This window comes from Perca fluviatilis, chromosome 15 (assembly GCF_010015445.1).
Source record: "Perca fluviatilis chromosome 15, GENO_Pfluv_1.0, whole genome shotgun sequence".
NCBI lineage: Eukaryota > Metazoa > Chordata > Actinopteri > Perciformes > Percidae > Perca > Perca fluviatilis.
Genome location: NC_053126.1, coordinates 3,117,501 through 3,143,333, shown reverse-complemented (window position 1 = coordinate 3,143,333; position 25,833 = coordinate 3,117,501). Strand labels below are relative to the sequence as shown.

Here is a 25,833-nt window from a genome sequence, read left to right as displayed (position 1 = left end):
ATTTCTTCTTCAACTATACAGTATGAATAGGATGTGAAAAAACCTACTTTTTCAAAGTCATTCTGGGGTTTTCGCCCAATCTGCCTGAAACTTTGCATATAGCATCTTCATATGAACCTGACAAAAAGTTATCAAAATAATTGTGCTTGGTTCAAAAATGTGCAAATTTTGAACAAAGACATTTTTGCAGCTAGCGACAAAAACACAAACTTTCGCATGTCTCGTCCAAAGTAAATGCTATCGACGTGAAACTTAACATTCACTCTAAAGGGCTCTCGACCAAAATGTGGCGAAGACACCATTAGGGGGCGCTAAAATATGAAAACTTGATCTCACACAAAGGCTACCATTATTCCTCCTCTAATTACCAGATGGAGAGCTGTTTTTCTGCTCTCATCCCCAGAAATAAAGTGCTCCAGGGGTTACGAACCTCAGCAGTTATGAAACAGTCTGGTGGACAGCAGGGCCCGAGCGAGCCTTCATTTCCTCCTGCAACTATACGGTATGAATCGGAGTCGAGTCTCCATCGAGACCATTGCATCTGCCCTCAATCTGTGCGTTTATGTGATGGCCGATCTGTCCGGGTCCCTTCCTTCCTGTCCCTGCATGGTTTTGTTGCCAAAACCAATCATGTCTAAGGCATGTCACCAATTTCACAAGCTTGGTTTTTAGGCGGACGTATCTAGGCCACAAGACACACTCTCCATCTGCCAATCTGTGGCCAAAAGCCTTAGGAGGTCACTCGGAGAGAGAGAGAGAGAGAGAGAGAGCGAGAGAGAGAGAGAGAGAGAGAGATTACGTTGGCACACCAGGTCCAAGGGGAGGTGAGATTAATAAAAGCCAGGAGCAATAACAACACACATGATGGTAAAAACACACCCCCTGGCCGCATGCATGTTTCCATACAACCCCATTCAAACCTAATATTGTTTGCCAGGAAACGGAAATAATTACCAACATACTCTTAGGGAATACATCTTTTCTTAGCTTTGCTGGCAAGGTCACCATGCAGCTCCAGTTAGCGTCCATTGACACAAGTGGCCAAAAAAAAACAACCTCTCTGTCTTTCTGATGACAGTAAGGGTTTTGCCGCAGAAGCAGCTCCCCCCTGTGAGTTTGCGGTGTCTTGTTCTGCAGAGATTTGTGTTCCCTGTCCTCAGCATATCATAGCAGTATTAAATCCCAGCTATGCCCTCCTCTAACCCTGTCATCTGGAAAAGGCCCAGAGAGGGCTAGGGGGGGGGGAGGACAGGTGTGACTCAGCAGCACCACCTGTGAATGGTCCTGTCAACATCAAGGGCAATACATCCCTTATGGAGTCCGTGTTGCCTTTAAATCAATTTGAAAAGTCAGTTTGTTTTTCGGTGTTTTCATGTACAACATTGCTTGGACTAAGTCTGATGGAAGGAGGGCTGTCAACAAGAAGATTGGGAGATTAACAAGAAGGGAGTCTTTTCTCTCTGTGTGTGTGTGTGTGTGTGTGTGTGTGTGTGTGTGTGTGTGTGTGTGTGTGTGTGTGTGTGTGTGTGTGTGTCAGGGAGGGAGGGGGGAGAGAGAGAGAGAGAGAGAGAGAGAGGGCTTCCCAGCATGGGGCAGAGGGAGGGGGGTGAGTTGGCTGGTTGGAAGGGACTGAAATGTCCTTCATATAAGCCGGTGACAAAGTGGCGAGCATTGGCCCCCGGGAAGCAGAGATCACAGCCAGCAAACAGAGAGAGAGCGAGAGAGAGGACAGAGAGAGAAACAGAGAGAGAGAGACAGACAGACGAGAGAGGAGAAGACCAGAGCAACGAGCACAGACGCTGGATTCACAGCAACACAGCGGAGAGACACGGAGGAAACACTCTCCAGCAGACGAGCAGAAAAGCAGAAGAAAGTATCCTAATCCAGCTCATCCCACCGACAGGTAAAAATGAATACACGACGATGTAAGATGTTTTTAGATCTTAGAGTAAAATGTAGAAGGATTATTGTCATTATCACAGCAACATCACAGGTTGATATGAGATGACATTACAGTAGAAATATGCTCTGCTACAGAAGGAGAAATAAAAATGAATGCCATAAAGTACGTTGAGGTCAGTGTAAACTCTCAAATGAGCCCCACCAGATTCCATGGAAAAAAAATGGTCATTTTGATTTTAGTAATTTAGTTCCTAAAGGTTTGTTTAGATAACATGATTCAGCTGTGCTTTAAAAAAAAAAGGTCTGCTACATGAAATGAAACTAAAATACCATTAAGTGCCTACCAGACTCCATTGGAAAAACTGGACATTTATTTAAGGATTTGATTTTTCTAAACACTTTTTTCAGACAATGTTATTCAGCTGTTCATGAAAAATATGCTCTGCCACAGGAGATGAAAACAAATATGCCATAAAGTGCATACCAGACTCCATACCAGACTCTTTTAGTCATTTGTTTTGGTTTGATTTAGTCGTTTAAGTTGCAGCTTTTCTTTTAATGTATGCTCATAATATGATGAATGATGTATATAGGCTGCTGCCTCAGCTTCACTGTGAGTATGTTTTATAGAGAGCTGGTGTCGAGTGAGACATTTTGGTGATACAAATTCCTTCTATTTTTCATTTTCAAGGTTAGGCCAGCTGCTTCACATTTAATCCATCATTTTTATATTGGTACATTCTTGTCAAAAAAACGTTAGTTGACGTTGTTGTTCAGTATCTAGCTCAGAGATTATCAGCTAATGAAATTACTGATTTAACTGGGGGTGTGTGTGTGTGTGTGTGTGTGTGTGGGGGGGGGGGGTTTAACACTTTTGCAAGACACTGTAACCGTGTCACATTCTCATTAGGGGCTGAGCCCCCTTAAAAGGTCTGATCCTAGAATCGCCCCTGATATCGTACGAAAACGTATGCACACATGTCACATGACAGTTAGGTTTAGCGCCATTTACAGATAAATTTAGCTGGAAACAAAGGTTACTGGGAGCCGGCTCCAGAGCTCCGTGAGCTGCCGGTCGTTTCCGAGGCCGTTGCTAGTTGAGGTTAGTCGACAAAAAGTGACTAACAGAATGAGCTGCAGACAAATGAGTGAAAATATCCCTTTTTTTTTATTTAAATTGTGCAAAACAACAGATATCTCATAAAAAGGGACACGGAAACTCAGTTTTATTTTAAATTACAAAAATATAAATACAAATTAATAACACATCCCACATCAAATAACTAAACAAATAGAAAAAAAATCTCTTCAAATGAATAAAGTAAGAAGCCGTAGTGACGTCTGAAGTCAAACAAGTGAAATCTAAAGTAGAATACGCCCGAGGCTGTTTAGTTATCTTTTATCTTTATTGTGTGATGTCACACCGGTGCTGCCCAGCACCATGCGGCCAAGTCCAACAGATTTGTTTAATTTGTGTAATGTGGGCTACACACATCGGCCAGCCGCTTGTCAGATTAACAACTACGCATGTCGTCTGTCTCAGCACGGTGCCTGCAGTCTCACCTAATTAGGCTCACCCTGTTTACTAGGTCACCACATGCAGAGCACACACGGAGGTAAACAGCCGGCTCTCTGGATCACTCACACTGTAACTCGCTTAACGCCACCATGAGTGAAATTAGGAGGTGTGAGAATAAGGATTTTACATCCAACGTGTTTGAGTTTAAAGTCTATACAGGTATCGAGAATAAGTATTTCTTCTGTGGACGTAATATTTAAGATAAGATAAGATAAGTATAGTGCTGGGTTTAAAAAACGAGTTTCCGATTCAAATCGATTTTCATTTGAATGATCCCATAAATTGGTGATTCATAAAATCCAGATCAATCTCTGTCTGTATCATATGAAACTAGAAGAACAGAGGAATCCATTGGTCCAGCTATGTGCCATGCTAGCTTGTCAGGAAGGGGGTTAAATAACGCTCCAAAGACGGCATGGCCATTTTAAAAGGGGTCCCTTGGACTCTCACCACTATATATCTGAATGAAATGTCACTCAATACTCACTGACTGGAGAATCTGTAGAGCTGCACTTTATTGTGTTGCTTGCTGTAGTGTACTGTATTCGTGTTAAATAAAAAGTACATTAGTGTTACTGCTTCTGGGTCAATTCTTAAATGTAGAAATTAATGCTTTGAATAATGCATAATCAAATCAAACCGGGACCTTGTGAATTGGAATCGAATCAATTTGGGAAATCAGTGTTGCTACAGCACAAGACAGATTGAATAGAGAATGAGAAGTAAGAGTAAAAGTTGCCTAAATTAAGCATACAAGAGTTAAGCCCAGTTCAGACCAAAGATTTGCGCTGCGACTCAGCTGGTCCAGTCTCCAGAGGCTGGTTTTAGAACGTGAGAGATGTCTCCTGTTTCAACAGCCAATAGAGAAGTCAGCTGGTAAAGTCCATAATCCATTTTATTTTGATGTTACAAGCAGCTGGTCGAAATTGTTTTTGAGTTTTAGACGGAGCCTCAACGACCGCCCTAAAGCAGAGAGCAAAGCAGAGAATCAGATAAATAAAACGTGTTTTCACCGATTCATCACTAGAAATGCAACTGCAACGTTATCCACATTCATATTTAGAAACAAATGATTTATTTCGCTACAAAAAACCTGGAAGTCGGAAGTTAGAACGGAAGTACAAGAGCTATGGAGATGATACAGCGCCTCGTCTCATTGGTGTAAACCGGCTGCAGACCGACATGTTGCAAGAAGTTGCAAGTTTCAACTCGTCTCATCGCGAATCTTTGGTCTGGACTGGGCTTTAAAGACAAGATACGATACAGTAAAGTGACATTATGGTATGATATAAAAGCAGCGAGTCTAGGATATGCAACCAGCCAACGCATTCTCGTGAACGAGTTGGTATGATATCGTAAGAAAACTTATGCACACCAATCGGTATGATATCAGATGAAATTAGGCTACCGCCAACTGGTCACATGACAAAAAAAGATTGGCTACAGAGCTCCATGAGCTGCCGGTCGTTTAAGAGGCCTTTGCTAGTTGCAGTTAGTTGACAACAAGTGAGCGTCATGCGGCTACGACAGTTAAATTTAGGCACCAAAAATGGCTAGTTAGGATTAGAAAAAAAGATTGTGGTTTAGATTAAAACACTCCCGGGACACGGACATGCATTTCCATCTTCAAAAATGCTGAAAGAAGCGACAAAAACGTCAAAAAGGCTACCAAAACGTTGAGAAAGCGGCAATAAATGTCAATAAAAGCGACAAAAACGGGAAAACAGCGACAAAAAATGGCAACATAAATGTCTCAGTTTCCTGAACGTGTTTCCCGGGATGCAAACTCTGCTCCCCGGCTTGAAAGCGCTGTATTTTACAGAGTCTTTAGTATCTGGCACACTCGAGACTCTCTCACCAATCCATTTATGTGTCACAGTGGGATGTGTTTGTGTGTATGGTGTGTGCTGTTGTACATGAGATTGTGTGTTCTTTCTCTTTGATTGCTGGTGATTCAGGGGAGAATGTGTTTTGTCCGCTGCTCTTTTCCAGACCTGTTTTTTGGCTGTAGAGATGGGTGTCACCTCTCGCCCTCTGCTATTTGTTTGCGCATATTTGGCGGCTGCACTGATTGGTGGAACCCGCTCCGAGGGGGTGTGTCTTCAAGACGGCAAGCACAAGGCCACGCCCGGCCCGGAGCCACAGCTGAGGGAGTGTGGGCTGTACGCTGACAGTGAGTGACTGTGTTTGTCTTGAACCACTGCATGTTTAATGGTGTAAAGACACCCTGTGATGAAAATATCAAACTTAATCTCTGGCCTGACTGCTGGCTGAAATGTTTTCCCGTCTATTGCTGCTGACAGATAGCTGCTGCACAGAAGAAGACATCCAGGACATCTCCCATGTTCCCTCTGCGAGCAATAAGAATGATCCCTGGGACAAGTGTGGGCCTCTGAGTTCAGAGTAAGTCTTACCCAGTATAAATACCCAGTATATGTACACTGTAATAAATTTCATGTTAGTTTAACTTGGAAATGCAAGTTCCCTTGCTGCCTTGAAAATCGAAGTTCACTCAACTTGAAGACTGCCTTTGTTTCAACTTAGAAATTAAAGTTAATGAGGTTGATGTAACTACAGTGTTCTAGTTTTGTTAAAGTTGTTCTTTTAGTTGATTTAACTTTGTATTACTTGGTCTTTATACTTTAAGTTCAAACAAATCATTTATTTTCTTTAATAATGCAAGAAACCTTCCTTGCCTAGTATAACAGACATACCTTTCTTCTTTATTTCAACTCACACTTTCAAGTTAAAACAAAATAACCACATTTCTAGCGGAGATACCGTGGGTGGGGCCACCCCAGGGACCCGTGCACAATAGCGGCCTCTCTGCTGATCTTGTGTCACTTGACATAAAATGGCCACTAGTGAAGTGACACCACAGATTAATGGCTGAAGAAAGCCTATTACTGCTCAATGTCTAACACTGTAATACTCCTGCTCTTCTTACCAAACGTAACAGTCACTTAACTCATGGTTACAAAAGTAAACCAGCACAACAATGACAATTACCAGGCAACAAAACACTACATTCTAAACACACGTTTAATAAACAGAATTCCTAAAGTTACATTTGTATTTCGAACAAACTGCAAACTTTTCAGCAAATTTTAACAAAACTCTATTTACCGCCTTGCATCATGGGAATTGGCCAGCCAATGAACCAGTTGCAGTCTTGACTGCAATTGGTTGATAACTTAACTTACATACCTAAGTTCAATCAACACATAAATTTTTTTAAATAGTCAAGCCAACGAATAAATGCAAGTTTAACTTTCAAAAACTCATAAAGTTGAGTTCAAAATCGACAACTTGTATAAGCTCGTTCAGTTAAAAATAAGAAATAAGTGGACATAACTAAATGGGTCTGTAATATTTTACAGTGTACAGACACATGGTATTAGAGATATTAAAGGAGACCTATTATATACCATTTTCTGGTTCATACGTGTAGGCTATTTTGTGATTCTACTAAAACATGTTTACATGCTTTAATATTCAAAAAAAACCTTCTTATAGTGTCTAAATATACCTGTATTCACCCTCTGTCTGACACGCTCCGTGTTACAACATCAGGAAGGCAGGTTTGGACCCAAGTGCAATACAGAAGAGGGTGAAGCAGGTAGAGTCGAATGATCTAATAATAAAAAATAAACTTACAACCAAAAGTCCAAAACAGGCGGAGAACTTGAATAAAATCCAAAAGGGAATGGGGAATACGTGGAAACGGGCAAGACTCAAGCACACAAGGAGCGAAGTAGGGATAGACATGGGGAGTAACGACGACAACCGGACAACAGACAAAGAAACCACAGGGACTAAATACACAAGGTAACGTGGGTAGTAGCGAGAGACGGGTGACACGAGGGCTGATCATGAACAGGTGGAACACATCAGGGCAGGGCAGACAATCACAAAGGCGAGAAAACACACACAAGGCAGGAAGTAGAACACGACACCAGAGAGACAGAGAGACTACAAAATAAAACAGGAAACTGACATGACAGGGGTGACAAGACAACAAGGACTGATAACGCAAAGACAGGTTGACATGGAAATACATGCAGAGCAGGGCTACAGGGACACACAAGCACAGAAAACTCAGAAACTGTCACACAGTCTAAATAATATAAAACTAAAAGTCCAAAGGCCACTGGCCATAGAGCAGTACCGTTGTAAAAATCACCAATAAAGACCTCTGAACAAATTACTACACAACTGGACATATTCCAGCAGGAATTAGACCCTAAACTGGGGATAAATTAACAACGTCGGCTGCCAACTTTACAGCTTCCCACATTTCTAAGATTTTTTGAAAATTAAAAAAAACTATGTTCCCACATTTACTTTTTCAAGACCTCATTTTTAAAATGTCCTAGAAATGTGGTAACATAGGGCTGTGGGAACATAGGGCCTAATTTTAAGAAAAATCTTAGAAATGTGGGAACATAGGGGCTAATTTTCAATGAAAACAAAATTCTTAGAAATGTGGGAACATAGGGCTGATCCCTCCCCGGGAGTTAGCATGTAGCTAACTTTACATATAGTTAGCAATGGATTGTAATGGATTATAGCATGCTAATGTAAGATTTACAAATTATTCATATATTTGAGTTAATCTATACAGTTTACTTAATAGTCAGTACTTGCACATTTACATGTTTAATTGTTTACATCAGCAGTTTGTGGATTTACTCACATTTCCCTGAGTCTAAGTTCTGCTACAGTAGCATCTGATTGGTTAGTTCAACTACATCGAGTAAAACAAGGAAGTGTTGTTGTGGAGCGGATGAAGTGGGAAGAACAATTAAGTGCTGCTTAACAAAGTTATCCGTCTCGATCCAGCTGTTTCTTCTTATTTAGAGTGATACAACCACAACACATCGAACCCTCATGTTACACTAATATCCACTCCTATGTCTAGTCATCTTTACCTGCCTTGTGATTAAAGTTTGCTGAGTCAGCCCTCACAGAGTAAATAAAGATTTAAATGTACAGTATGTGTCATGATGTTGGTACAAACCGTCCCCCTCTCTCTCCTCAGGTGTGAAGGCTTCCTGAAGCGCGTGTCGTGTTTTTACCGCTGCTCCCCTGATGCCGCGCGTTGGCCTCACCCCCACCGCCGCTCCTACATCCAGGCCGTGCCACTCTGCCACAGCTTCTGCCGTGATTGGTGAGGCTGCCAGAACACATTGCCAATCAACTCTAAATCAAAATCACTATCTGTCCCCCCTTCAGAGAGACTACCAGCCAGTGTGACAACAGCGTTTTGTGTCCTAGAGTTCCACATCTCTTACTTTTTCTTTATGCTTTTAGTACTGTATGTACTGCAGCTACCCTTACAAAGTATGTACTGTTGCATGAAGTATTCATACAATTGTGACATATAACTTCTTCATCCCATTGCGCCTTGAACTTTGACCATCTAGCACACATAGAGACAGTGAGTATTTAAGTCCCGCCCCCACCGGAAGGGGGGAATTGCTCGCCGCTCTCCATTGGACTGCATTTATATAACGCTTTTCTAGCCGTAGCAACTACTCAAAGGGCTTTAACATAGTACAGCACCATTCACCATTTTCACACACACACACACACACACACACACAACACATACAAGGTTCCACCTGCTCATCAGATAAACATTCACACACCGATGGCGCAGCATCGGGAGCAATTAGGGTTTCAGAGTCTACATTATGTCTTTCATACGAAAAAACAAGGCGTAAAAGCTGATCTTAGGAGAAAATATTCAAATTAGAGATTTCATGTTTTGTGATATCAAATATTTTATGTTTAAGAATTGGCATGTCCTTCTTTCAGGTTTGATGCCTGCAGGATGGACATGACGTGTGCTCGTAACTGGGCCAGAGACCCCCGGGGGCAGAACTGCACTGGGACCTGCGTTCAGTATCAGCAGGTAGGCTGTGATCTGTGATTGGCTGCTTACATAACCTGGGACCTTGAGGTTTTTGCCATCTGGAGAAATCTGACAATTGGTGCTTTCTTGGCCACGCTTGAAGCATGGCTTTATGGGTAGTCATTTAAAAGTGTACATCACTTCGGTCCAGACTTAAATATCTCAACAACTCCTGAATGGATTGCCCTGATATTTGGTACAGATATTCATTCAGCTTTGATGATCCCTTAACTTTTTGTATACTTCTTATCAGGTCGAAATGTGTCCCAAACACCTGCAAAACTGATGTCATTCTTATCAGCTGCCCTCTGTGTTTAGTGCTAATTAGCAAAGTTAGCATGTTCAACTAAGATCAACTAAAGCCTTGATCCTACTGCGATATGAATGCAGGGATAGAGAACATGACTTGGCCAGTCTGGATCAACGAAAGTTCATTTCCAGGATAGAGCCCTTAATGATCTCTGTGTGTTGCCGTCTAATAATTCCCTTCGCTTTGGGAAACTGCAACAATAAAGATCTATCTATCTATCTATCTATCTATCTATCTATCTATCTATCTATCTATCTATCTATCTATCTAAACTTTGAGCTAGCAAGATACACGCTGAAATGGCGAGTTTTTAAGAACATTTGGATGGTGCAACAAGGCAGGCCTGCTTGGTTCTTTTGGTGAATGATTGTAAAGATTTACAAAGAATTTGTTCAGGGCATTTTCTCTCTAACTGGGACGTTTTGGCAATCCCATGGACAAAGTACACACGGAGATACACTGGTAAGAGCCAATGAGGTTTAACCATGTATCAGCTCATTTAAATAGCTCACGTTACTGTATTGTGTCAACAGTTAACCTACATTTAATATTGGATGTGGCGTTTTCTTTTGCGGGGTGCAAATGTACCACCAGAACAAGTTCCTTCCTGAGACTATTTAGCCACCATTGCTCGGTCCTGAGCTTAGACTAGGGGTCCTATCTTTATCCCTTAGATCGTTAAAATAGGGCCCTAGGACTGTAACGAGCTATTTTAGTATTACTAAGAACATACACTGATGCATTATGTGAGCCGAGTACAGTCTGCAGAGATTTTCTAAACCAGGCAGCATAGGTTTGAATCCCAATGACGGAGCTTGTCATTCGAGCCATGTGCTGCACGTAGAAGGTCAGATACTGTGTCACAGTCTGCAGGCTGGTGGTCAAGTGAGTGTGCGGTAAGCGAAGGGTTAACAGCGCAGGGGCAGCTCGGTGGGCTGAAGCGTGAAAAGGTTCGGTCCTGCTTCGGTGGGCAGAGGCCAGCTGGGTGATTTAAAAAGAGCACGAGTTACGGAGGGGCTGGTGTGCTGCTATCTTTCTATCTATCTATCTATATGTGGCCCGATCCATATACATTTTATCTCTCCTTCTCCCTGTTTTCCCTCTTTCTCTTCTCCTTTATCTATCTGTCTCTCTTTCTTTTTTTGTGTGTGTGTGTGTGTCTCTCTCTCTCTCTCACACACAAACACACACACACACACACACACACACACACACACACACATATAGGGAGAGAGAAACTCACCGACACACACAGAACACACACCCAGACACCAGACCTATAACTATTATGGCTCTCTGCTGGATATTAGATGATGACTGGAAATGAAAGATTTAGTGAGAGAGAAAATACAAAGACAGGATGTGTGTGTGTGTGTGTGTGTGTGTGTGTGTGTGTGTGTGTGTGTGTGTGTGTGTGTGTGTGTGTGTGTGTGTGTGTGTGTGTGTGTGTGTGTTTTGTGCTTGTATTGGTCCATTTTCATGTAGGATGCCACCAATGGCACAAAATAAGCTCCAATAAATTGAAGTAGCTCTCAAAATGTGTTTTAAACCGCTCCCGAATACAAAGAAATGAGTCACCGCTTTCAGTGCATTCAACAAATCAGCCTCTCTTCAGAGAGACGGCAAACAAGTGCCTGCCTCTCGCAAACATAGTTGGAGGTCGCAGCAGTAAAGCTTTATTTTGTTTCCCCATCAGTCGGCAGAGATTTCACAGCGGGCCTCGTTGTCATCTGAGCTCACAGCACTTTAGAGATGTGCTGCACGAAAGCGACCAACAAGTCCTCCAAACACGACCATATGGGTCGTTTGTTCTCATACTAATGACACATGTCTTTAACGTTTTGAAACAGTCGCAGTTTGGGTATGTTTAGGCACCAAAACTACTTAGTTGAGTTCAGAAAAAGAGAGAGGCGAGAAGCGAGAGATGAAGGGACTGCAGGACAATGCTTGTGTTTTGTTTTTTCCTTCATAGTGTTCAAAAGGATTTTGTAGCAGCGACAGCCAGTGATGTTTCCTGTTTACAGTAACGCTACAGGACCCGCACGCCGCGACTGACGAGTCTGATAGCCGTTAACGTTCTACATGATTGTCCACAGCAGGTTGGCGTCGGGTTGCTTTTCTCCAAAAGTTGAATCGGATATAACTTTTTGCTGCAGGCATTCAAACAAACAGACAGACCTGAGCTTTTACCGGACTTTCCACTGACGACAGACGCAGGGTTTGTGACTGAATGCTCAGCCAGCCGGTGCCTCGGCCATACTCCCATTACCTTTCATCAAATCGCCTGAAAACAACACCAGGCTGCTACAGTATAATGGTGCGTTCTTTTTGTCTTGTAATCGCGACTAGTAGCTCGAGTGTGACGTCACATCCGTGTCGAAAAACGAATAACCGCGGGGTTGTTGCGTTCTGTTTGTCACACAATACTACGAGTCGGAGAAAAGATGGATTTTTGTAACATTTTTAGTAACATTTAGGATTCTATTCACCCAGTTATTGACATATTACACACATATATTTCACAGTTTGATACATGAAAATTACGTTTTGATTAACGTTAACGGTAGGCTACTCCTCTGCTTTCTGCTCAAGACTCGGCTTAAAGCCATTGTTGTCATAGCAACCAAGCGTCTCTAGCCAATTTCAGCTGCACAAGCTACAAAATAACTAATCAGGCGGTATTTAACTCCTAATAAGACTGTAGCAACATGCCTATAGGTAGCAGTATACAGCGCTATGTTTAACTCCTAATAAGACTGTAGAGACATGCCTATAGGTAGCAGTATACAGCGCTATGTTTAACTCCTAATAAGACTGTAGAGACATGCCTATAGGTAGCAGTATACAGCGCTATGTTTAACTCCTAATAAGACTGTAGAGACATGCCTATAGGTAGCAGTATACAGCGCTATGTTTAACTCCTAATAAGACTGTAGAGACATGCCTATAGGTAGCAGTATACAGCCCTATGTTTAACTCCTAATAAGACCGTAGAGACATGTCTATAGGTAGCAGTATACAGCCTATGTTTAACTCCTAATAAGACTGTAGAGACATGCCTATAGGTAGCAGTATACAGTGCTATGTTTAACTCCTAATAAGACTGTAGAGACATGCCTATAGGTGCGCAGTATACAGCGCTATGTTTAACTCCTAATAAGACTGTAGAGACATGTCTATAGGTAGCAGTATACAGCGCTATGTTTAACTCCTAATAAGACTGTAGAGACATGCCTATAGGTAGCAGTATACAGCGTATGTTTAACTCCTAATAAGACTGTAGAGACATGCCTATAGGTAGCAGTATACAGCCTATGTTTAACTCCTAATAAGACTGTAGAGACATACGTATAGTAGCAGTATACAGCGCTATGTTTAACTCCTAATAAGACTGTAGAGACATGCCTATAGGTAGCAGTATACAGCGCTATGTTTAACTCCTAATAAGACTGTAGAGACATGCCTATAGGTAGCAGTATACAGCGCTATGTTTAACTCCTAATAAGACTGTAGAGACATGCCTATAGGTAGCAGTATACAGCGCTATGTTTAACTCCTAATAAGACTGTAGAGACATGCCTATAGGTAGCAGTATACAGCGCTATGTTTAACTCCTAATAAGACTGTAGAGACAGCCTATAGGTAGCAGTATACGGCTATGTTTAATTCTACTAATAAGACTGTAGAGACATGCCTATAGGTAGCAGTATACAGTGCTATGTTTAACTCCTAATAAGACTGTAGAGACGTGCCTATAGGTAGCAGTATACAGCGCTATGTTTAACTCCTAATAAGACTGTAGAGACATGCCTATAGGTAGCAGTATACGTGCTATGTTTAACTCCTAATAAGACTGTAGAGACATGCCTATAGGTAGCAGTATACAGCGCTATGTTTAACTCCTAATAAGACTGTAGAGACATGCCTATAGGTAGCAGTATACAGTGCTATGTTTAACTCCTAATAAGACTGTAGAGACATGCCTATAGGTAGCAGTATACAGCGCTATGTTTAACTCCTAATAAGACTGTAGAGACATGCCTATAGGTAGCGGTATACAGTGCTTGTTTAACTCCTATAGACTGTGGACTGCCTATAGGTAGCAGTATACAGCACTATGTGTACGACTTCTTCATTTGGTTACAACAAAGACAAAAGTGCTTAAAATTGTAGATAACCACAATGTTTACTACGTGTGATGTACGACGTAGCCATCTTTGAAAGTGAGCTCGGGGTCCTCTGAGTTCAGACGACTTGACGATCGTAAATACGACCTCGGGGGCGTTCTTTTTGCAACTTCCGGGTCGTAACTCCGGAAAACAACTCGTAAAACGACTTCGGTGGACAAAAAGAACGCACCATAACCATACACACCTCTACAAACACACTGCTTGCTAGTAGCGAATATTTAGCTAGCAGTTTAAAGCTATAGTGTGTAGTTTCTGTCTCCCCCATGAGGAATTCTAAGTAATGACAACAACACTGTCTTGCGTGACAGTTTTTGCAAGATTTTTCCATTTTGCAAAGGGTCTGAGGTGTTCTGCTAATTGTGCGTAGTATTTTAAAAAACCCGTCCCTGTTTTCAAAGTAGTGCTTAAGCAATCGAAAAAAACTGTAATCCTCCTGGAACCTTTTTTCTTTATCCTTGTTGGTGTTTCTCCCAGCTTCTTAAATTCATGCAAGGAACAAAATGCAGGTGTGTAGAATAAATATGCACAGCTACAAGGAGGATTTGTGAATGCTGTAGCTATCAATTTGCATAGAAACAAGCCAATGCATTTTGAGGCAACACACACACACACACACACACACAAACACACACACACACATCCACTGCATGCAAAAATCCCTCTGGCACTCTGTGTCTCCCTCTGTCTTTGTACTCACTGCTAACATTATTTGCCAGCCAAGGACTGATTTATCTCAGCATTAGACTCTTTCTGCGCCGGATTTTGTGGGAATGAGGTTACATCTGCAGAGAGTGTGTGTGTGTGTGTGTGTGTGTGTGTGTGTGTGTGTGTGTGTGTGTGTGTGTGTTGTGTGTGTGTGTGCGTCCCAAGCGTTGGCACACTACACATCTACAGCGACATCTGTGGATCAGATATAGGGAATTAATGTTCTGAGGAAGAGGGAAACGATCTTATGAGGTTACTGAAGCTTACAGCCTGCAAATTACTGAGTAAATATTGTGTACATGCAAGGTACCAATGAAATGTTAACCGGGAAGAAGTACAGAGAATACGGGAGTAACAAATGGGCGTTTAGGGCACATGTGTCAAACTCAAGGCCCGCGGGCCAAATACGGCCCCTTGCAGATTTAGATCCGGCCCGTATATCAATTTGGGTTCACAATAAATTTTGGCCCACCTAGTTGTGCACCAAACCAAAAACACAGGAAAGCGTTTTTTAAACAACAATTACCTGACATTCAAAGCAGAATTTGGCAGATTTTCCGACTCTGAGACTCAGAAACTCCCCCAGAAGAAGCAGAGAGAGAGTTTAATATTCAGGCTGAGAAACTGGTTGTTGTTAAAGAAAAATTTAATCATTGTTTTGCTTGATTTGCTAAATTCTACGATGGCTAAGGAACTCTTCTGATGACTTTTGTAGTTGACAAAAATCTGACAAAAAGTGTAAAGAAATCTCGGAAAAAGCAACAAATTTAAAAAAAAAAGGTGACAAATGTCTGAAAAATTGGAACACAATCAACAAAAATGAGGAAAAAAGCTACCAAAATGTAAAAAAAAAAAAAGTGACATCCAGTAACAAAAGCACATCAATAATCTCTCCATGTCTGGCCCTTGGTGGGATTCTCTCTTTCCAGTGTGGCCCTCTGGGAAAATGAGTTTGACACCCCTGGTTTAGGGGGATCTATAATAAATTATTTTGTCAAGGCTTTTTAAGTTACGGAGAGACACTACAGGCAAAAACATAATTTTTCAATGTTAAGGTTTTGGGCTATTTCCCTTCCATAGCATGTCTTCTTTTAGACTAAATGGGTGACTGAAAATGGGTCAGGAGGGTTAAACGGTTTGTTGTAAAACAAAACGGAGACCCAAAAATGGAAGCTGGATGTGGAGACAGGCAGCCGGGGTGGAGAGTGGGGGTCAGGATGCAGATCGTGGTCGACAGGTTGAGGCCGTGCTGAAAGCAAAAACAAATCCAAAAAAGGACAGGTAAGTAGGACGCCAAAACAGCGAGCAAAACGTTTAGCAGGATAAGAGCTGAACGTTTTGCCTGGATGCCAGCCGAACTTAGCCCCGCCCACGACATTTGAGGTCTGAAAGTTCGGTCTGGACTTGATGCGTTGTGGAGCAACTATGCTCGAACCAGAGCTGTTCGGACCAATCAAATTGTCAGGGGGCGGGCTTTATACGATTACGGGCAGATGATCAACAGTAACGTAATCAACCACGTCACCAAAGAGCGCTTGGGTTGAATTTGTTTACAACACCGGCGAAGATCATTTACACTCATCTTCTTCTTCTACTTCTTCCAGCATGCATGCAGTTGAGTTCTGTTGACAACTATGCGTCGCTGAACATACGTCACATTCTCCGTTGCTCTGATTGGTTGTAGGTCTATCTGTTGCTCTGATTGGTTGTAGGTCTATCCGTTACTCTGATTGGTTGTAGGTCTATCTGTTGCTCTGATTGGTTGTAGGTCTATCCAATTGAGCGCAGAGGCATTTTCTTTCCTGGTTCGGTTGAAACACGCCCCATAATCACAGCCCAATGGAGCAGAATCAGACTCCACTGGCTACCAAACGTTACCACTGAGGTTATGATGAAGAACTGGCGAAGAGTGGAGTGGGAGACCGGGTTAAATACTGCAGTAGGAGTAGATGGCAATCAGTGCTGAGGGTTTCCAGGTGGGTGAGTGAACGGGCAGGTGAATGGACCTTCTTCACAGCAGACATGTTGACTTGTCATAGTAGGAAAAGCACAGCTGACATTGATAACCTTAACGATGGCTCAGTTCCATCAAGTGTCCCAGTAAGATATTTCAGTGAGTCAGCATGCACAATACCAGGACCTCACCTAAGTGGAATGCAGCCATCAGTAATGGTTTAATACCAGGACCTCTCCTAAGTGGAATGCAGCCATCAGTAATGGTTTAATACCAGGACCTCTCCTAAGTGGAATGCAGCCATCAGTAATGGTTTAATACCAGGACCTCTCCTAAGTGGAATGCAGCCATCATTAATGGTTTTGAATACACCTGTGCTTTTCCTACTATGACATGTCAACATGTCTGCTGTGAAAAAGGTCTATAGAATCGGAATAGCAACGCCCAGCAGGGCGAAAATGATACGGATTATAAAATGCCATTAATTTTAAAGACTTACAGGTGAAAGGAGTAAATGAAAGAAACAGTTGATTACTGACATTAAAACAATTATTTTTTTGTCTTTTTTGAATATGCAAATGAGGCATTATCTAATGCCTCATTTGGTGAATTTAGGAGACATCTACAGATACAAATACACAAAGTAAGTAAAATAAACACCTCCATGTGTATTTACAATGGTTTTTTGCCCCACTAGTCTAAAAGAAGAAGAGCAAATAGCCCAAAACCTCAAAATTGAAAAATGATTATGCCTGCAGTGTCCCCGCTTAACTCAATCTTTTTTTTAGGAAATCTGTTGAATATTGTCTTGGCTTTAGTAGATAAGAGAAAATTCCCCGTAAATTAACCCTAACCCTAAACTAACCTTAACCACTCGAGGTCAAATGCCTAACCCCAACCAATCAAGCTGCTTGGCGTGGCCATAGTGGAATTTGGGACACTAAACTGCATGTATGCCTTTAAGAAGTATAACTGTTCAATAAGCATAACTGTGGTCATTTGTGCTCCAATCTGGATCATTTCTATTCAGTTACATAATGAAATGAAATTCTAATTCTGATCTTGACCTCCGGCCGAAATAATCATTTCAAAAGACGACTGCTATAAGAAAAAAATAATCTTTTCATCAGGGTCACTGATTAAAGTCCTGCTCTCTTTTTCTCTTCACACCATGTGTGATGTTGTAGGTTTTCAGACAGAGAAGGGCAGAATTGAATAAGATAAAGATAGGAAGGACACGACAGAGCCCCGGGAAATTTCAGTATCTCACTTGTTCGATCACACCATGCCGTCTAAAGCCACTTGTGCTCGTACTGAATTAGCTTTGGCAGCAAAACCATGTCCGCCTGGGGGAAGGACAGAAGTGTGTGTGTGTGTGTGTGTGTGTGTGTGTGTGTGTGTGTGTGTGTGTGTGTGTGTGTGTGTGTGTGTGTGTGTGTGTGTGTGTGTGCATTATGAGGTCGCTGTGATAAGTCCTGAGCGTCAGACAGACAGTATAAATGTAGTGGAGAGAAACAGCCGAGAAACAACCTCTTTGTCCTTCCAACACGGTAAATATATTACAGCTTTTCCTCCTCTGAGCCCCCTGTGCGACTCCGTCTTGACAGTGCTTTACTTTTCGTAGCGATATGTACGAACAGCCTGACCTATGGTATATAACTTAAAAATAATAACATGAGACAATTTTCGCCTCGTTTTAGTCGGCAAGAGTGAAAAAAAGTGTGTGTGTGTGTGTGTCCTAGTGTGACATAGACCTGAGCCTAAGCTCATGAACGCAGCATGACTGCACTTCACCACCACACCAAATGTGGCGGCGCTGCGGTGCAAACTCAACTCATGTTTAGTAGGCTACATGTTAACTCAAAGATTCGCAGAAAAAATAAACGTTGGAGACCATTAATCGGCGCGCAAAGTCCTTGAAATCCATTCTGCAGTAAGCATCATATAGCCATGGCAAAAAGAAAACAAGGCAGTTTAATTAATTTTGGTTTTACTAAGAAATTGTGTAGCGATGACGTTAATAGCACGACTAATTCACCTGCTGCAAGCCCTGTTAGCACACCTCCCACCGGGGTGACAACGCAAGGAGAAGCTGAAGAAATAATGTCCTCTCTGGCTGAAGATGATCTTACCACCTTTTGCTCCTCTCTCTCCTGTTAAATTGGAACAGCCGGCAGTGGAGAGACTGGAAGAGCCGATATAAACATGGCTGTTTGCTAAGGATGGAAGCTTGGGGTGCGTCACTAAGGTCTAATTGAACGGAGGAGTTGTGGTATTCTTCGGTAGCCTGAGTAACTTTAACCGTTGTTCATGTGAAATCTCAAAGACAGCCTGATGCTTTGTTCATAGACTATTTGTGGGTGGCTGTTTGCTGTTTGACCGATCTACTCCTGTCGATAAAGTATATTAGGGTAAATCCTGTATAGTGCATACACTTGTAGCTGATATGTATCTTTGTAAGTCATTATAAGTCGCAAGCGCACGACCCCCCCGTGAAAAAAAGTGGGCTCCTCCGAAGGCCACGGTATAGTTTGAACACTGCTTGTGGGGTCCCGACAGCTTTGTGAGGCCAAAATGCTGGACCCCTCAAGTTTAAAGGGCTGTTTGAGGGTTAAGAATTGGTTTTAGGATTAGGGATAGAATTAGGTTATGGTTAGGGTGAGGGTAAGGGTTAAGGTTAGGCATTTAGTGGTGATGGTTAAGGTTAGGGTAAGGGGCTAGGGAACGCATTATGTCAATGACGGGTCCCCACAAAGATAGTGCCACAAACCCGTGTGTGTGTGTGTGTGTGTGTGTGTGTGTGTGTGTGTTGTGTGTGTGTGTCACTGAAACTTCACTAATTAGCTTTCCCAACTATTCTCTAAGCGTATAGTCTTACGCCGTTTACAGTTAAACAGCTTAAATGTTGAATTTTGTTTTCTCCTCTTCAGTCATGCAACATCTCTTTTAATCCGTGTCTTATTAGAGAGAAGTGTAAATGTTCATGCTCCAGAAAGCATAAAGCTAATGTCAGCAATAATTGGAGTTTTTCCTCAAAGTACAACTTTATAAAGACGGGGTGCTGTAATGAATTTCATATCAGATAGCAACACAAAAGGTGCAGAAAGTGACCTTTCCGATTAGTTTAGATCTATCCGTCTCTGCGAGGCTTGGCAGAATCTGCCGTAAAGAAGGCGCAGAGATGAAGTCTTTCAGATAGCAGTGTGAGCTTTGCAAGGTCATCATGTCTTATAATTTTCTCTCAGGTGGAGACGAGGTGAGGTCAGAGAGAGAGAGAGAGAGAGAGAGAGAGAGAGAGGCAGACCAAAGCAGCTGCCAGGTGCCTGCAGCTCGCTCTCACACCTGGCAGAGAGAGGGTGTTTGTTTTCAATGCTGGCGCTGCCTTGGAAGGCCAAAATCAATTATTCCTATGGAAGTAAATGACGCATGCCCCATTTCTGCCCCTAATCTCTTAACTTCCTGTAAATATTGTGTGTGTGTGTGTGTGTGTGTGTGTGTGTGTGTGTTGTGTGTGTGTGTGTGTGTGTGTGTGTGTGTGTGTGTGTGCGTGTAGATGTACCAGCACGGCAGGGATCTCTGCGAAAGCCTGTGGGGCGACGCCTTCATGACCGTGGAGGATGAGCCGGAGGATGTGGGAGAGGCTGGAGAGGTTGGAGCTGGGGGGGGAGGAGGCGTCAGCGGCGGTCGCCCCTGCGGCTGCCTGACCCTCAGTCCCTCGGACAAAGACGTGATGGCCGCCCTCAGGGCGCAGCAGGATGACCCGGAGGAGCTGGACACCACCAAGACGGGCCTGCCTCAGTACCGAGCCCCGTGCCAGACAAAGCTGCCCCTGCAGGCCAGGGGCGGCCGGAGGGGGAACGCTGTGCTGCGCAAACGCTCCGTCATTGTGGACGACGTGGAGGGCAGCGGGAGCGGCTTGTAGAGACGAGTGACATAATATCTATTTAGAGGTTATTGTCTAGATCCTAATCTAGTCTCTTGAAACGGAGTGGTAACCTCGCTCCTCTAACTAACCTTACCACACAGACCTAAACTGTCGTCACGCTCTACATATAATCTCTGTGGTTTTAAATGATACTAGATAGACCGAGAAGCTTGTAACACTTTCAATAAACACCTGGGTCAGTTATTTGAACGTAAATGTAAACAGCCAGGATTTAAAAAAAATAAAATAAAAAGAAGCAATTACTTTTAAATTTTTAAAGGCAAAATCCTCAATTCTGCAAGGGCTCTGACATCAGTTATACATCTATTGATAATATCCCATAATGGCTGCACAAATGCTTTATTTGCCAGCTAACAATATGAGGATTTTTCTTTTTAAAATAATTGTATTTGCTCTGTATGGCTCAGTAAACCACATCACTGACATTATGATATGACGTGTGTGAAGTCTGGCACTAGGAAATGTATTAGCGCTTGTGCATGAATCAAACATGTTATCATTAACCAGTGGACTTTTCATGCCAGTATTGTGTACATGATGTACTTAACTACCCTGCTTTTTTCTTCAATCAATTCTTCTGTGCATTAGTCAATTGTTGAATGCAGATGTTGCTCTTGCGATGCCGTGTCGTGCAGCCTACATGTCTTTAAAGTGCAGAAGGTCCTCCAAACCATACGACAATATAGGTTGTTTATTCCACCCCGCTAATACGACCCACAGGAGCGTTGTCCGTCCTCATATCTAAACCAGAGAACGTAACAGTCCCATTTTATTTTTACATAAAGGTCGCAGTTTCAAACACGACGTTAACGTTGTGAAACGGTCCTATAGTTTGGTTAGGTTTAGGCACCAAAAACTATTGAGTTAAGTTTAGAAACCTTACCCTAACACTGTAGGTTGGGTTAAAATCAGACGTTACTTCCCTCATGGTTACACACGTGACGCTCAAAGTGACATTCGTGAAGTTTAAAAATCAATATGACGCAGTGTTGTAATTGAGAGCACTCAAACCGAGACCAAGTCATCACCAAGACCACAGTGTATCTGGACCGAGACCAGACCGAGACTTCTCGGGGTTGAGACTGAGACAAGACCGAGACTTTGAGGGGTTGAGACTGAGACAAAACGGGGCGAGACCGAGTCAAGACCAAGACCAGATTTGGGTTAGACAGCCAGAGCTTCTTCTCCTGTGTCCAGCATTCACTTTATTGGGAATGGGTGTAAAGGCTGCGGAGATAGATATAGATTAGATATGAGTCAAGTTATTGGTTGCATTTGCAAGTTTTAACACATAGGCCTAAATCAGACAATGCATGGGCAATTTAGCAAAATCCATGCAGTTGTGGTCTTGACCGGTCTTGAAATAAATCCTGAGTCCTCTTTACCCGAGACTGAGTAAAAATGTGGTTGATTCCGAGACGAGACCAAGACCTTCAAGAATTGGTCTTAAGACCGATCTTGAGTACTACAGCACTGGTATGACGTTCCTAAAAAGTTAAAAAGCAATTTACGGTATTTTCTGGGATTTTCAGTGAACAGTCCATATAAACCCTGATCTTAAGTCCTGTGTTGGTTTGACCCATCCACCACCCCACCAACCTACCTGCTTACGTGGAAAGTTGGCGCTCTTATACTTCGTCATCCTACTCCCTGCTTTGCTCCTGTCATAACTACTACAGTCGCCAATAGAAACGTAAACATGAGTTGTAATTTCTGCTTGAACAAACAACCTATGGGAGCGTTTTTTGGAAGAGGACAAAAGGTCACGCAGAGTAATGATGATAATGAATGTAGCTTTCTAACAGAGATTACTGGCCTGCAGTGTGAGGGATCTGGTATAATAATGACAATGGAAAGAGGCATGCCTAATACCCGAGGGAAGGTTTAATATTCAGAAACAAATCTGCCTCCAGAGTAAATCCTGCAGCTGCAGCATTCAAACCAGCAAAGGTTGTTCTTGTAGTTAGATCACGTATATCTCCAGTGTACTGTGGATTTTTCCTTTTTATAATTAAGTTCTGTATTTCTAGAGCGAGGCATTGTTAGATGTAAATGTTTTGTAAAAAACTGATTTATGGTAAGCTTGCTGAGATGGCGTGTTTCTTTGCTTTATGTTCTCAATAAAGACAATGTTTTTAAAAGCCAACCTGAGCCATGAGTCATAATTCTTCTGGCTGCACTTTGCAACAACTTTTTTTTATCTGTAAGTCCCCAAACCGATGTGTAAATCCTAGTCAGGTAAACATAGAGAGCATAGTCTAGTACAGTGGTTCTGATGTACCTTCACAGCGCTGACAGAGGAATTTATCAACACCATCAGTCATGTTCCAAAAGTGTTCGTAAAAAGTCAAATTTCCATGTCTTTTTTTTATAAAGCAGGTGGAGGTGCTGTATAAATACAAGTATCAAAATGCTCAATCCACAGAGAAATGCACACAGCCCGTATTCAGAAACTGTGCCTTAAAGGTGCAGTAGGTAAGCCTTATAAAACTACCTTTCTGTCATATCTGCTGAAACTGACCCTATGTTCCAGTAGAACTACATGAAGCAGGTCATTAAAATAAATCCAGCTCCTCTGGCTCCACCTACAGCCTGGAGTGAGATTTGCAAAAATCCACCACTCCTTGTTCAGATGCACCAATCAGGGCCGGTGTCTAACTGCATATCAATCACTGCTCATGCACACGCATTCTCTCTCCATTGTCGGGGGAGGGGCTTAGGAGACCGTTTTGGCCTTTAGCGGAAAGGGGGGGAGGGACTGAGAAGTTGTCGATGTTCACATTTTTAGGCTAAGTCCTGGATCTTCACAGTCCTACCTACAGCACCTTTAAACGAACCGTCAGGACTTTTGTACGGTTGTGATGTCACAACTATGCGATATATAGGTAGAAAGTGCTGCTACAGTAAGTAAGTACAGTATATGAGACATGCAATAATACAGTCAAAATATTTGACTTTTTCTCTTAAATAAACACATGTCAATAATCTCTACATGTCTGGACCTTGATGTGATTCTCATTTTCCAGTCTGGCCCTCTGGGAAACTGAGCTTGACCCCCTGCATTATGCTATTATGGTTTTACAGTATCAAGGAAAGTCTTGAAATTCAAACAATGTTTAGATGAAGATTTCTGCATGTATTCTTTATCAAAGATGGTGAATTTTGCAAAAGAGTAGCCTTGTTCAGAAATGGTACTGTAATACTTTCTTCCCCAACTGAGCAGAGCTTCGTCTAGAGTTTCTATAAACCATGCAAGAAACATTAAAATGCTTTTATTAAGGAAAGTTTTGAACAAAGTTTTTTGAGAATATGGATTTTGCAAAGGAGCCTTTTTCTGTATTATTAACAATTCATTGTTAATCTATAAAATGTTAAAGTATAAACTTTGCCGACTACAGACATGTGAGTGGTGTACAACTCATCAAATGACAACATACATTTTTGATACTGCACATGGTCCCTTAAAAGAAGAATAAGACAACAAAATATAGTCTTTATGCTGCTTAAGTGTTCTCATGAACCATTCATAGTTATAGCTACAAAGGGTCCTAGCTTTCACCCGGCGCAGCGCAAAGCCCGACCCAAGTGTCTTTGCTGGTTTAAGACCGACCCAGTTGTCAGTTTCCCGTCCAGCGCCCACGTCGTTTAAACAGCAAATGCACTTGCACCCATCTGTGGTCCATGGGTGTGCCGGTCTTACAGGGAGGTGTGTTCAGGTGCATTCTGGGAGTGCTGGTCTTACAGGGAGGTGTGTTCAGGTGCATTCTGGGAGTGCTGGTCTTACAGGGAGGTGTGTTCAGGTGCATTCTGGGAGTGCTGGTCTTACAGGGAGGTGTGTTCAGGTGCATTCTGGGCGTGCTGGTCTTACAGGGAGGTGTGTTCAGGTGCGTTCTGGGAGTATTGCTATCTTGAGGCAGCGGGAAGTGATCGCGCCATTGACCAACAAAAACCTGGTCTAAAGTCAATAACGCAGCATTTCATTGTTATTTTAACAGAGCATTAGTAAAATTCTTCTAGGCTTGTGCACAGCGCGCGCACACTATGCTTGTTACACACAGACACACACACACAGGGACACACACATGCAGAAGATTACAAATAAATATTAGGGTGCAAATCCTCCATCATAACAGCAATGCTCCAAGGTCCAAACGCGCCTGGCTTTTAAAGGGAATGGGAGATGACCTCTGATTGGTTGATTGCATGTTACGCCCAAAACACACCTCTGATTAATGAAGACACTAAGTACAACCCTTTAGAACCATGCGCTTCACACCGTGCACTTAGATTGTTAAAATAGGGCCCAAACAGTGCACTGTAATTCATAAGTTTTCCATGTATTTATTGCTGCATGCGCCATACTGACCGCTGCTGTAGAATGCTGGACTGCGTAGAGAGGTTGGGGAGGAAGTTTGGGTCATGAAACACAGGAAACGTGTGTTTGTTCTCATGATTTAATTCAAACCACCATCTTTTTCCTAAACTTAACTCGTTGTTTTGGTGCCTAAACTTCACTGTCGTCGCCGCCAGGGGCGTAGCACAAAATTCTGGGCCCTGTAGAAAGTCTCTATGGGCCCCTCCCCGCATCCACAGCTATTCATTTTATCATCTTTTTGGGCCCTTCTTACATGATGGCCCTGGTCGCTGCAGGATGCTTACTTTTTGTCGGCTAAACTCAACTGCCACGGCCCCTGAAAGGACCATCATCTGGCGGTGCCTGTACCCAGCTCACAGTCCCTAAACTCAACTAGAAAAGGGCGCTGATACGAGCAAAAGCTCACGGAGCTCTGTACATAGGCGCCGATTTATGTTTTCCTCTGTGGGTGCTCAGGGGCGCAAGCCCTTTAAAAAAAAAAAGTAGTCCAAAATTGTTTGCATTTCAGAACTCGGGACAGCACCACTTCTCACAAATACAGATAGGATTGGAGAAGTTTAACTGACACGTAACCGCGATCAGCTTCGTGGGAAATTAAGAATCAATGCCACCGACACAACCAATCACACTATGACAGACGCTCCACTCAGCACCAACTGCAATGTTTAATTTTAAATGAATGTAGCCTACTGGCAGCCTGGCACACGTGGGTGCTCAGGGTTTTTATCGGCGCATATGGCTCTGTAGCCGGTGTCACGTAACCAGCCGGCAGTTGCCTCATTTCGTAGGATATCATACAAATTGGTGCGTATACCGTACATTTTCGTACTATATCGCACGAACCCGTTCATGAGAATGCGTTGCAGGCAGGAAGAATTTACTGCATTTCAAGTTTAGACATAGTACTGTAATACTTTATTCAAATACTGAAACCCTGACTTCTCTATACCATGCA

At 42.6% G+C, this 25,833-nt stretch overlaps 1 protein-coding gene across 1 annotated transcript; it reads left to right on the top strand.

Annotated features, from left to right (window-relative positions):
- The first annotated feature begins 1,623 nt into the window (after nt 1-1,623).
- rtbdn (retbindin) lies at nt 1,624-22,649 on the top strand. The gene is made up of 6 exons (XM_039825164.1): nt 1,624-1,903; nt 5,474-5,654; nt 5,785-5,884; nt 8,523-8,651; nt 9,302-9,398; nt 20,111-22,649. Exons 2-6 carry the CDS (start codon nt 5,495-5,497, stop codon nt 20,477-20,479), a joined length of 855 nt encoding a protein of 284 aa, XP_039681098.1. The 5' UTR covers nt 1,624-1,903; nt 5,474-5,494; the 3' UTR covers nt 20,480-22,649.
- Nucleotides 22,650-25,833: the final 3,184 nt, after the last annotated feature.

What these genes read in the sequence shown, in the direction of transcription:
- rtbdn (XM_039825164.1), top strand. Translation starts at nt 5,495, where the DNA reads ATGGGTGTCACCTCTCGCCCTCTGCTATTTGTTTGCGCATATTTGGCG. An exon ending in GTGTGGGCTGTACGCTGACA is followed by an intron (nt 5,655 to 5,784) that starts GTGAGTGACTGT and finishes TGCTGCTGACAG; the next exon opens with ATAGCTGCTGCACAGAAGAA. An exon ending in CCTGCGTTCAGTATCAGCAG is followed by an intron (nt 9,399 to 20,110) that starts GTAGGCTGTGAT and finishes GTGTGCGTGTAG; the next exon opens with ATGTACCAGCACGGCAGGGA.